The sequence below is a fragment of the Equus quagga genome, chromosome 13, assembly GCF_021613505.1.
Source record: "Equus quagga isolate Etosha38 chromosome 13, UCLA_HA_Equagga_1.0, whole genome shotgun sequence".
Lineage (NCBI taxonomy): Eukaryota > Metazoa > Chordata > Mammalia > Perissodactyla > Equidae > Equus > Equus quagga.
Window position 1 is genome coordinate 100,785,858 of NC_060279.1, and position 13,346 is coordinate 100,799,203.

Genomic DNA, 13,346 nt, shown 5'->3' on the forward strand with positions numbered 1-13,346 from the left:
AAGATTCGCCCTGAGCTAACATTTGCTGTCAATCTTCCTCTTTTAGTATGTGCCCCACTGCCACAGCATGACCACTCCCAGACAAGTGGTGTAGGTCCACACAGGAACTGAACCTGGTCCACTGAAGCAGAGCGCACTGAATTTAACCACTAGGCCCTGGGGCTGGCCCCCAGCTGCCTTTTCTTAAGCCAGACATAAAAAGATTTTCAAAGTGTAAAACAATGCCACTCTTCTCACTAATTTTTTCAAGTTGTTCTTTTTTAAAACTGAGCTAACATTGGTTTATAACATTATATGTTTCATGTGTACATTATAATCTGACTTCTGTATACACTACAGCGTGCTCACAAAACAGTTATTCTTTATAAAAAAGTTAATAATGTTAACATGCAGTGGTTTATTACTTTTTTAAATAAACGTTTAAAATTTTTAATTTCTAATGTGGTAAATACCTACAGATATAACCCTCATAAACAAAAGCTTTTTGAGGTCCTCAATAATTTTCAAGAATGCAAAGAGGTGCTGAGACACAAAAGTTTGAGAACCACTGGTCTAAATGTCAGGACCAGTAAGATGAGGTGAACAATTACCTCGAGTTCAGCAACAAGGAAGGGCATTAGCAATAAAAAGACAGTTTAGTTTTTGTGGAGCAGAGGGAGAGGGATGAAGGCAAGACCTTATCGACCTCTCTTTCCTGAAGGCTGGCTGTGGTTTACTACGGATGGATCAGGCTGGCAACACAAGAATCCAAGATGGGATCTCATCACAAAACAGGAGACAACCAGATGATAAGTGGCTCCTGATCGAAGAACTCAAGACCACCCATAAAGTATATTTACCCTAAAATTGAACCTGAATCTGACCCAGCTTTTGGATCTACCAGTTTGTAAAACATACAAGGATGGAACAACATATTAAAGGAGACCAGGAGGCACAACCAGCCAAATCAGACTGTGGGAAATCCCACAGGAAGACGAGAGGGAGGGGAACTGTTGTGGAATAAAAGACTTAAATAGCCAAATGGAGGGCAGAAACACTGTTTGGATTCTGATTTGAACAAGCCAACAGTAGGAAGACATTCATGAAAAAATCGGGGCTTCTGAATACGGACTCTGAGCTAGATAGTATCAAAGAATTATTGCAATTTTTGTTAGGTGTGATACCGACCCCTTATCTCTTTTAGAGATACATATGGAAACATTTCTGGGTAAGATGATAACGTTGCTTGAGATTTACTTTAAAATAATGGGGGGGGGCAGAAAAATTGAACACGGTTGGCCACATGTAGACAATTACTGAAGCTGGGTGATGGGGTACTTGGGAGATCCTTACACTAACCCAATTTTAAATTCCCTTAATATATTTTTTTAAAAAACAGTTTGTGAAGAAGAAGAGCGAAAAGAAAGGGGAAAAGGGATATTTTTTCCTTTAAGATGGGCTCGGCTTCAGCCGGCTTGAGAGCTGACCAGGAGCCCGGGAGAGTGACTAATTTAGATGCAGGAAAGCAAGAGCGAGGGAAGCGGGCCAGCCGGCTTCATCTACCGGGGCCAGAAAGTCAGCTATGGCGCCCCCGCCAGGAAGCCGGTTCCCTCTCTCGGATGACACGCTGGGCCGTTCGGCAGGCCGCCGCGCCTGCGCAGCATAGCTCTCCGCCGGGGAGCGGATTCCCTTCACCCCACAATTCCCTGCGCCGCAGGGAGGGAGCGGAGCTCCAGTTCCAGGCGATAGCGGGCGAGGCTGAGGGTGTCGCATGGTCTTCTGGGAAATGCAGTTCGCCTGCTAGGCTGGAGCCGTTGCCCAAAGCCAGCGAGACTACGCGCCCCACAATGCGCCGCGCGCGGTGCGCTGAGCAGTGCGTTGCTGCCCTCACGTGGCTGCTGCGCGGTTATTGCTCGCGACTGGGTTATTGCCAAGGCCGGGACGCTGAGGTTGCGGGGACTTGGGAGGTTAGAGCCATCCAGGGAAACTCTGGCAGTCCCTTTCGGACAGGGTGACGCCAGACATGGGTCAGGAAGGGTAGGATGGGGAGGGGAAACGGTGAAGAAATTGGGGGCAGGGTCCGCTGTGAGGATTAAAGGAAGCCAGCATAGCAACTGTTGACTATACGTAGTCGTTTTTAGACCTACAGCTAATACTCACTGAGTAAGCACTTACCTATGTGCCTGGCTCTGAATTTGAGCGCCTTCCATGTATTAGATCATTTAATGCTCACAACAATTGTTTGGGCTGAAACCCAGAGAGAAGAAATACTGTCCCCGGGCTGGCGAGTGACAGAGCTGGGGGTCCCGGCTTCAGAGTCTGTGCTCCTCCTCACTAAGGTTACAGCACCTCTTAACCAAGTTTGTAACTGTTACACGATTCAACCCAAGTGGGCTCTGAGCATGCTGAGTTAGTGATTTAGCCCAACTCTCGGACAAAAGCTGCATTCAGCCTAAGTTTGTGTTTCGCACAGGGATCAAGTTTCTGATCTGCATGAATCACCAAATGGATTCCTTCAGGCTTACAAAGCCCTGTCCCCTTATGTTCCCATGATTCCTATTCTAATATCTCCCACTCCCATCCCTTCCCTCACACCAGCAGCCCCTGGGGAATTTCGTGATTTTGTTCTCCCCACCGCCAGCAACCTTATTCATAATGAAATATCAGTCAAAAAAAAAGAGGCAATGTTTGGTAATTACCTGTTTATTTGTCGCCTTCAACTCCCAAGCAAGGACTGTCCAATTCATGAATGTGTTCCTAGCGTCAGGTCATATTGGGGGGGGGGGGGGCGCTGAAAAAACGTGGGGAAAGAGTGTTGGGCAGTCACTGTCTTCCACCTGTACGGACTGGGGGATCAAGGGAGGGTGGTGGATGGTGCAGGGCGGGCATGGGCCATTGTCGGGGGGTAGAAGGATTTAATGGGTGTGGAGGAAGGAGATCCCACAGCCCCTTCCTGCTGCTTCCCCTGAGGTTGTGGATCTGGTGACTGGTAGAGGGTGGGCAATGCTGGGGCCACCAAAACCCATGGTCCTTTTTCATAGTAGTCGCTAGCAGGGAGCTGCTCAGCCCAGAAGTGCGTTCCAAGGCCCACTCTGCCTCCAGAGTGGCTGCATGACTGATGAGTTCTCATGAATACAACATGAGCAGAAGTGAAATGTGTACCACAGGATATTAAAGAATATGGTGAAACTTCCAGACAGTCTCCTATTTGCCAGCTGGAAGCAGATAATCCCGAGCACATGGAAATGATGGAGCCACAGGATGGAGTCTGGGTGTGTGAGTCACCACAGTGAGGTGCTGCCAATCAAGCAAACCTGCATCCTGACTGTGGTGGGGGCGGGGGTACTTGTTACAGCAGCTGGTATTACGTGAACACACTGACCACGTCCCCTTCCTCTCTGGGGCCCCTGACAACATGAAAGCTTAAGCACCAGATCATTCTATAAATGACCTTCCACTGTCATCAAAAATTTCAATGTTGGGGCTGGCCCCGTGGCCCAGTGGTTAAGTTCATGCGCTCTGCTGCAGGCGGCCCAGTGTTTCGTTGGTTCGAATCCTGGGCACGGACATGGCACTGCTCATCAAACCACGCTGAGGCAGCGTCCCACATGCCACAACTGGAAGGACCCACAATGAAGAATATATACAACTATGTACCGGGGGGGCTTTGGGGAGAAAAAGGAAAAAATAAAATCTTTGAAAAAAAAAATGTCAGTGTTTCCCCATGTTCTTTTGGGGACAGCTTATCCATGTTAACAGCTGGCAGGCATAAAGCACCTCCTGGAAGTTTGTGTTTAGATCTTCCACTGCAGGCTGGCAGGTGCTGGTGGTGAAGCTGGGGACGCCCCTGCTCATGCTCCCCTCTCTGACAACTCCCTGACATGGAAGGGGCCTAAGCCGTCGGGTCCTTTTCTAAAATAAGCAGGACTGTTTTGTTTTGTTGTTTGTAGATTGACAACTTAACTGATGTGCATTTTTGTGGAGGTATGTATCCATCCCTGGTGGGTGTTTGTGTGAATGTGAGTGTATCCTGTGTGTATGTGTGGCTCCCCCACGTGTGCATGTGAGAGAATCTGTGGGCACTGTTTCTGCACGTGACCTGTCATGTCTGTGTTTTGGGTGTGTCTCCAGTGTCTGAGTGTGAGCCCAGTGAGCGAGTGGCCTGTGTGTCTGAGTTTGTCCATGCACAGTAGGGTGGGCATCAGAGTACGGGCCCACGGGGCTGGCTGTGGATGTGAGCAGCTTCCCCTGAGGATCCCTTCAGCTCGCAGGCGCTTCAACTTCACTCTGCGTACTGTGCTTGCTCCCTGCTGCCAAGCTCTTCTCTGGAAGTTATAATTAAGTGATCACAGCAATTAAGGAGCATCCCCCACACAGTGAGCCCATCAGGAACCCCTCCAATTGCTGCGAACCCGAGGGCAGTGTTCTTTGCCCAGCTCTGCAATGCTGAGGGCCTTCATGCTACTGCTGAAGAATTTAGACTTCTCACTTCTTTCAACTATTCTTAAGTGAACAGGTAAGATCCCTCACCCACAGGGACTATGGTAGAACTACTTGTTGACCCCCAATATCCCTTCTCCCCGGCTGCTGTAGTACAGGAACTTCTGATATTTGGCTAAGAACATGGCTGCCCAGAATAAAAACTACATTTCCCAGCCTCCTTTGCAACAAGTGGCCATGAGACAAAATTCTGGCCAATGAAATAGGAACGAGTTTTGAGTTATACATATTCCTTAAAGACAAGGAGTATCCCCTTCTTGTTCCCCTCTTCCTGGTGCCTGGAGCAGATGAGGTGGGAATCATGAGGAGGAGATGGGAGAGCAACAAGATGTATGGAGATGGAGACTGGCCTCTGACATGGAGGCGTCACCACATTAGCTCTGGGTGAGTACGTGAGACTTTACATGAGAAGGAAAGAAACTTTCATTTGTGAAGGCCATTATTACTTTAGGCCTCTTTGTCATAGCAGCAGAACACTACATTAACCAATAAAGTACAAAGAACAGTCTCATGGGCCTCCAGCTAAGGGATAAAGCCTCACCCAGCCTAAACTTTGCTGTGCCCAGCCCCCCCATTTCACCCTCACCTACCCAGCTGCCCCCAGCCCCTCCTATAATCATCAAGTCCTGCAAACATTTCCCAGTTTCCGGCAAATTTAATACATGAGTCTCAAAAGACAATGGCAAAGGCAAAGTGAGTAAAATAAAAATGGGGTTGGGGAAGAGGGCCATGGGCATACACAGGGAGGAGCAATAAGTAGGCGAGTTAGCTGGAACAGGGGGATGCCCTTGCTTGGGCATCACATCTCATCCAACCCATAGTCTTCCTCAGGGAAGTCCCCCACTGTCACAACTGATGGCTTGACGAAGGCGCCGTACTTGGCCTGGCATTCAAAGTAGCGTTTCCCATTCACGCTGTAGGGCATAATGGGGAGGCAGTGGTCAGAGGGCCCCCAACATGGCTCCCACCCCAGATGCTAGGATGGGCAGGCTCACCCAGTAGTACATGCATGCACTTACACATACATGAACACATCTGCAGGCAGAGACACAGGCACGGACACACACACAGCCGCCTGAGTAGGAATACTTATTACCTGCCATCGTTTTTCCCTAGAGGCTCGTCATAGCGGACACCAATCCAGTAGCCAGGCTTGAAATCTGTGAGTCCTGCCCAGGGGAGAAATCCCAATGACACCTTCATATGAAGCTCCCCCCAGATTTGTGCCTGCCCACTGAGTGGAAAGCCTGTCCTGGTGAAAACCCCTCCTCACTAACACCCAGGACCACCGCCATCTCCTGCCCAGACTAATATGGTCACCCCCTTCACTGTCTCCCTGCTCCTACACTAGACCCCCTATTCACTCAAAACCCCTGGCCAAAGGGGTCTTTGTAAGAAGTGAAGGGAAATAATACCGCTGCCTTGCCCCAAACTCCTCAGGGCTTCCCATCTCACTCAGCATAAAATCCACACTGCTTATGGTCAAATGATTTTGGACCATAAGGGTGCCAAGACAATTCAATGAGGAAAAAATAGTCTTTTCAACAAATTGTGCTGGGACAACTAGATACCGACATGCAAGAGAATGAAGCTGGACCCCTACCTCACACCACGCACAAAATTAACCCAAAACGGGCCAAGTCTTAAATGCAAGATGTAACACTGTAAAACTCCTAGAAGAAAATATAGGCATAAATCTTTGGGACCTTATTAGGCTGGTTTCTTAGATATAATACCAAAGTACTACTTGTGCAACAAAAGAAAAAATAGATAAATAGGACCTCATAAAAATTAAAAACTTTTGTGCTTCAAAGGACACTATCAAGAGAGTAAAAAGACAACCAACTCACAGAATGGGAGAAAATATTTGCAAATGATACATTTGATAAGAAAATTTTATATAGAGTATGTAAAGAACTCTTACAACTTGTTATGGGCTGAATTCACAGGCTGATGCTCAGTAGCTCAGAAGGTGACTGTATTTGGAGACGGGGCCTTTGGAGAGATAATTAAATTAAAATGAGGCTATTAGGGTGAGATCTAATCCAAGCTGACTGGTATCCCAACAAGAGGAAATCTGGACAAAGAGACGCCAGGGATGTGCCTGCACACGGCGGAAAGACCACGTGAGGACAGAGAGAGGAGGTGGCCTTCTGCAAGCCAAGTAGAGAGGCCTCAGAAGAAAGCAAACCTGCCAAGGCCTTGATCTTGTACTTCCAGCTTCCAGAACTGTGAGAAGTCAATTTCTGGTGTTTAAGCCACCCGCTGTGTGGTACTTTGTGATGGCAGCCCAAGCAAACTAATACACAACTCAACAACAAAAAGACAAACCACCCAATTAAAAAAATGGGCAAAAACATCTGAACAGACATTTCTCCAAAGAAGATATACAAGCACATGAAAAGATGCTCAACATCTTTAGCCATCAAAGAAATACAAATCAAAACCATACGCTGTACCACTTCACTCCCATTAGAATGGCTGTAATCAAAAAGACAGATAATACTAAGTGTTGGTGAGGATGTGGAGAAGCTGGAACCCTCAGACATTGCTGGCGGCAATGTAAAATGGTGCAGCCACTGTGGAAAACAGTGTGGCAGGTCCTCAAAAGGTTAAACACAGAGCTACCATGTGACCCAGCAATTCCACTCCTAGGTATAGAGAAATGAAAGTACACGTCCACACAAAAACTTACACAAGAATGTTTACAGCAGCACTGTTTGTGATAGCCAAAAAGTGGAAAGGACCCAAATGTCCATCAGCAAATGCATGAATAAATAAAATGTGGTATATCCATACAATGGAATATTATTTGGTAATAAAAAGAAGTGAAATACTGCTACGTGCTACAACATGGATGAACCTTGAAAATGTTACGCTAAGTGAAAGCCAGTCAGAGAAGACCACAGACTGTATGATTCCATTTATATGAAACGTCCAGAATAGACAAATCTATAGAGACGGAAGGTAGATTAGTGACCACTTATGTGGACTGAGTGGGGTTTCAGAAATAGAGAGTGGTTGCTAATGGTTATGAGGTTTCTTTTTGGGGTGATGAAAATGTTATAAAATTAATTGTGGCGATAGTTGCACAATCTGTGAACATATTAAAAACCAATGAATTGTACACTTTAAATGGGTGAACTTTATGGTATATAAATTGTACTTCAATAAAGCTGTTATAAAGAAAAAAGACTCACACTGCTCTCCAGTCTCTAAGGTCCTGCATGCTCTAGCCCTGCCCACACCCCGGACTTCACTCCTTACCTCTCCCCTCACTTACTCCCCACTAGCCAGGCTGTCTTCCTTTCTCTGCCTCAAATAAACCAAGCTTGTTTCTGCCCTTTACACTCACTGTTCCCTCTGGCTAGAACACTCTTCCCTGCTTTTCAACTTGTTCACTTCTCCCTTTCCTTCAGATAGTCCTTCCCCCAGGAAGCCCTCCTGGATTGCTCTCAAGGACGGGTCTGGTACCTCCTCTCAGCTCACACAGCCCCCTCAGCTTCCCTCTTCCCTGCCTGGATCGCTTCAGCCTGGGTTTCCCCCGTCTCAGCTCTGACCACTGTGCCCTGTGCTTTCAGCTCAGAACTGCTCCCTCTGGCCTCTGCTTCCTTGATCACAACCCATCACATCATCCTGCCTCTGCTTCCCACTTCCCAGCTGTGCACACTCTGGGCTGTCACCGTCAGCGTGGGGTCTGTCTCCCCTACTGGACTGAGATCTCCACGAGTGCTGGTGCCCAGCACTGCCCACCTCAGGGCCGGGCATAAGGTCTCAGTGGGCCACGTACCTACATACATGACGGTGCCCCGGCGAGGGGGCTGCCCAGGCGCCCGCACTTCACAGCGGCTGCCCACGGGGATGGCACTGGCCTGGGCCTTCTCCTCGGTGAGGCGCTGGGAGTTCTCAGCCTTCTGCTGTGCCTGCTCCTCTTCACTGTATCGGCCTAGCTTGCTGCGCTTCAGAAAGGAGCGGACTGAGTCTGTGGGTGGGGTGGGGGACAGGGGGTCAGACACGGTCCCCCTGGGCGGGGCCTCTGCTAACAGGATGACCTACTGCCCACACAGGGCCAACATTCACAGAGAAACTCTTCTGTTTTGGATGTCAAAGGGCTATTGCCCAAGCCCCGCAAGTCTCCCACCACTGCCCTGGCCTCTCCCAGGACCCCTGGGCCTCCCCACAATCCAGAAATAAGGGGAGGACGGCTGCCTCCAGTGTTTCCCATTACCCCATCCTCCCACGTCCCCTCAGGATCACATGAGCTCCATCCAGGTCCCGAGGCCCTCCATGTCTTCCCCACCACAGTCTGATCTGTCCCCACATGCCTGCACTGATCACCACACTGCCCTGTCCACTCCACATATCTTATCGTGCCCTGCCCCCAACAGCCCATCTGTCCCACCATGGCCCCACATGACCCTGACTGCTCCCCCCACACCTGAACCCCCAGCTCCCTTTCATGCCTATTTCCTATGTCCCTGTCTGCCTGCCCACACCCCCTCACACCTTCCAGCCCCTCTTCACACCCATGCCCTGTCCACCCCCAACTGCTCTCTCGTGTCCCCATCTGTCCCCACACCAACCTCAACTCACCCCCTCCATTTTCCTGTGCTGTCTGCCCCACTGCCCACACCACTGATCTCCCCTCCACGTCCCCATCTATCCATCTGCCCCGACCTCCGCCCACCTGCACACACTTCCTCCGGCCCGCACACGCCCCATCCATCCCTGGGTGCCCGTACCTTGCCTCTGGTCGTAGGCTTCTTCTGGGATCGAGTATTTCTTCACCTTGGACACGTCCTCAAACTCCCCAAGGCGGGCACCACTGTGGTCAATGACCTGTCATGAGGGGAGGTCGGTCGGTGGGGATCAAGGTCCAGCCAGGGAGCCCTGGGATGCGGGTGTGTGGGTTGCACACTGGAATGTTCCACAGATGTTAAGTCTTTTCTGTCAGGAAAACCCACATCCCTCTACCTTCACATTTCCCCAGGCTTCTCTCCTTTCCTGAGCCCAGCCGAAGGGATGAGAGCAGGTGTCTACACTGTCCATCTCCCCTTCTGCACCTCATCCGAGCCCCTGGAGGCTGCGTCTGCCCCCAAACGACCCCTGCGTGCTGACATGCCCATCACCGATGGTCCCCAAGTCACTGGAACTGAAGGGCAGAGCTCAGGCCTGGCCCACAAGCCCTCTAGGTGGCTTGTCTATCCTCTCTGGCCTCTGGGATCCTCCTAAGCTGGTCTCAACCTTCAGACCCTGGAACATCCCTTCCTGTACCACCTCCAATATTCACTCACTCAGCCCTTGCTGAGTTCCTCCAAGGCGCCCAGTTGGCCCTGTGCTGGGGACTAGGGACACGGTGCAAAAAGAGAGACAGCCCTGCCTTTAAGGAGGGTTTGTTCTGCTGGGAGACCAACCACAAACGTGTGCACAGGTACGTGTGTTACAGCCAGGTCACGACAAGGGTCTAGGTAGAAACATACCACAGATGGCCTTAAGGAGGATAGCAGGGTGGTTAGAGAAGGCTTCTGAGAGGAGGGATGTCTGAGACAAGGCCTGAAGGATGAGACGGAACCAGAGGCACAAAGTCCCGGATGCAGAAACGGCCTCAGCTCTTCTGGGGAACAGCGGGGAGGCCAGCGTGGCTGGAGTAGAGTGAGCCGGGGGAGAGTGGGAGATGCAACAGATCACTGTAGGCTTTGGCTTTTACCCAGGATGAGGTGCAGCCAGGGGAGGCTCTGAGCCGGGAGGGCCCTGACCTGACTCAGGTTCGCAGGCGGCTCCTGGCTGCCGTGGGGAGCAGACTGCAGGGGGCGGGGACGGAGCAGGGAGACAGGGCGGGGGCTGCTGTGATGGTCCAGGAGGCAGAGGATGGAGGCTGGACCAGGGTGGGGCAGTGGGGAGAAGAGTTTAGATCCTGGATAGATGCTGTGGGTGGAGCCCACAGGGTTTGCGGAGAGACTGGATGTGGATGTGAGGGAAAGAGAGGGGTCAGGAACACCCTGAGATGTTAGGCCTGAGCCCCTGAGCTAACATGGCAACGCTCACCCTGACCCACTCACACTGTAGGCCTCCATACACTCTTCCCTCCACCTGGCATGCCCTTCCCATTTCTTCTAGGTCGCTCTTTCCTCATCCTCAGGTCTCATCTCAGGCATCCCTTCCTTTAGGAAGCCCCTTCTGATCCTCCCAGGTGGAGGTGGGTACCTCTCTGGGCACTCCCAGTTCCCTGGGCTTTCCCCAGCCCAGTCCAGACCACTCTGGCTGTCACTGTCGGGTGATGGGTCTGTCTCTCCATACTGGACCAGGGGATCCATGACAGTAGGGCCTATCTTAGTCATCACACAGGGTAAAGTATTGCAAGCATCTGTCAAATAAATAAATGAACGGAGGGGAGGGATCACAGATGGGGAGGCCTCACGTGAATGCGGCAGCCATCGTCTACGGGGTACGAGCCCAGCAGGGCATCCTCCTGATCCAGCTTGCCGTAGAACTTGTCGTCAGCTCCATACAGCTCCAGTTCCATGCAAGAAGCAGGGCTGCCCACCACCAGCTCTAGTTTACACTGCGGGGGGCAGGAGAGGTGGAAGCTGTCAGTGGCCCCACCCTCCACCTGAGGCTCCGCCCCTTCTATCAATAACCATCACCCCATCCTTACTCCTCCGAGACCCACCATTAGGATCCACCTGGTTACCCCTGGCCGCCTCCCTCGGTTCTTGTTCCCGCCGTCTGGAACCTCTAGTTTTGCCCTGCCTCGCCCCCAATCTCTGCAACCTCAGCTTATCCCTGGCCCCACCCTGCGTTTGGGAAGCCCCTCCATTTCTTCTTTGCTCCGCCCCCTCAAACCCTGCGCCCCGCCCTCCGGGCCCCGCCCCCACGGCCACACCTTGAACTCAGCTATGGTGAGGCTGCGACTGTATCGCTTCTGGGAGCGGAAGCTGTTCAGAGAGCTGCTGATGAAAACGGTCACTGTGGGCGCCGACAGCCCCGTCACCTCCATGTCGCCGCGCCCTGCCGGGGCCCGCAGCCCAGTCCGCCGCCTCACACCGGCTCCGCAGCCGCCGCCGCTTCTGGGCTATCAGCCCCGCCCCCTGCTCGAGACCCAGCCAATCCGCGCTCTCCCGCCAGGAGGGCCGGCCAATCGCCGCCGTCTCTCCGCCCCCAGGAAGAGGGCTCCCCGTAGTCTTGGGTGGGCCCAGCCAATCCCGAGAAGTGTTCCATGGTGCCCAGTTCTTCCAATAGCCGCACGGGAAACGGCCGGGCGGCGAAGGCCGAAGCCGAGAGGAAGGCCTGGCAAGAGTTACTTGGGCCGCGAGGGTAAACTCGCGCATGTGCACGGGCTCTCAGCCAGAGACGAGCAATGGCGTCTTCATTTATACCAAGCGCTTTGCGGGTTACGGGACGCTCGTATTCCCGGCTCTCGTACCACGCTATTCTATAAATGGGGAAGCGGGGCCCAGAAGTCAGAAGCAATTACTGTAGAATAGCAAAAGATCGAAGCAAGCAATTAATCAAACTTCAGCGCAGAGAGCCCGGCACAAAGCCGCTGCGAGCCGCTGCGTGCGCGCAGCTCCGCCCCTCTTTTGGCGAAGCAGCGAGGCCTGACCCTTCCCGCGACCTGTTGCGCGCGGCGGAGCAAGCGCAGAAGGCTCGGCGGGTCGTGCGTGGCTATGGAGCCGGATGGGACCTACGAGCCTGGCTTCGTGGGTATTCGATTCTGCCAGGAATGGTGAGGCTGGGGCAGCAAGTATGGAAGGGGAGCAAATAATGGCCCCAGGGCTGACCTCTGACCTTCCCCTCCCCACAGTAACAACATGCTCTACCCCAAGGAGGACAAGGAGAACCGCATTCTGCTCTACGCGGTGAGCGGAGCCCGCGGGTTGCCCCGGGCTTCCCCGACAGGTCCACCCGTTCCCAAGTGGCCCCGCCCTACTCCACGTGACCCCCTACTCCCTGTTCCGCCCCCGACGCGCCCTGGTCTCGCCTCCTCACCACCTCCCGAGTGGACCCGACTCTCCTGTCTTGCCCATTATCCCAACCTCGAGACTCCATCCCCTAATTATCCCCTCTGGGGAAGGCCCTGCCCTCCCTCCTGACCCCATCGGGGATCGCTCCGTGACCTCCCCGCCACGCTCGCCCTCTCGCAGTGCCGGAATTGTGATTACCAGCAAGAAGCCGACAACAGCTGCATCTACGTCAACAAAATCACGCACGAAGTGGAGTGAGTGGCCGGACCGGAACTTTGGGACGAGGTCGTTGGCCTGGGAGGCCGGGTTTGAGCATAATTATTCACTCTCTCTTCCCTCAGCGAACTGACCCAGATCATCGCTGACGTGTCCCAGGACCCCACGTTGCCGCGGACCGAAGACCACCCGTGCCAAAAGTGAGCGCGCAGCTGGTACTGGGGAGGGAGAGGGGCTCGTCCTCGCCAGGCAGAGAAGAGAGGAGGGAAGGGTATGGCCGACTGAGTGGCTGAGTGTCCCCTCAGGTGCGGCCACAAGGAGGCAGTGTTCTTCCAGTCGCACAGCGCCAGGGCCGAGGTGAGTGGCACGAAGAAGGCTTTCTGGGTTTCCCGGGTTTAGTCCTTCCCGGGGGCGGGGATACCAGTACTGGGGGGACCCTGCCCTTCCTGGCGTCCTGATCTGGTCTCTTACCAAGGGGGAAAGCCCCCTGTCTGTTCCTTCGGGTGAGGCTCTGCTGGATGGAGGTTCCATGTTGGACTCTCCCTTGGGTCCAGCCTTCCCTAACCGTGCGTCATTTCTTCCAGGACGCCATGCGCTTGTACTACGTGTGCACGGCCCCACACTGCGGCCACCGCTGGACCGAGTGAACCCCCCTCCCCTGTGCAATAAACGCTGTGTTGGGTGTGC

General features: G+C 52.8%; 2 protein-coding genes across 2 annotated transcripts; one reads left to right on the forward strand and one right to left on the reverse strand.

The window, feature by feature from the left end:
• Positions 1–5,114: 5,114 nt before the first annotated feature.
• On the reverse strand, positions 5,115–11,555 carry TBCB (tubulin folding cofactor B). The gene is made up of 6 exons (XM_046681304.1): positions 11,363–11,555; positions 10,898–11,041; positions 9,222–9,318; positions 8,270–8,461; positions 5,576–5,648; positions 5,115–5,393 (listed from the first exon to the last, which is right to left on the reverse strand). Exons 1-6 carry the CDS (start codon positions 11,474–11,476, stop codon positions 5,279–5,281), a joined length of 735 nt encoding a protein of 244 aa, XP_046537260.1. The 5' UTR covers positions 11,477–11,555; the 3' UTR covers positions 5,115–5,278.
• A 207-nt stretch (positions 11,556–11,762) lies between these two features.
• Positions 11,763–13,345, forward strand: POLR2I (RNA polymerase II subunit I). Its single transcript, XM_046681329.1, has 6 exons — positions 11,763–12,205; positions 12,284–12,338; positions 12,624–12,697; positions 12,785–12,859; positions 12,965–13,016; positions 13,244–13,345. The coding sequence occupies exons 1-6, from the start codon at positions 12,147–12,149 to the stop codon at positions 13,304–13,306; spliced, it is 378 nt and encodes a 125-aa protein (XP_046537285.1). The 5' UTR covers positions 11,763–12,146; the 3' UTR covers positions 13,307–13,345.
• Position 13,346: the final 1 nt, after the last annotated feature.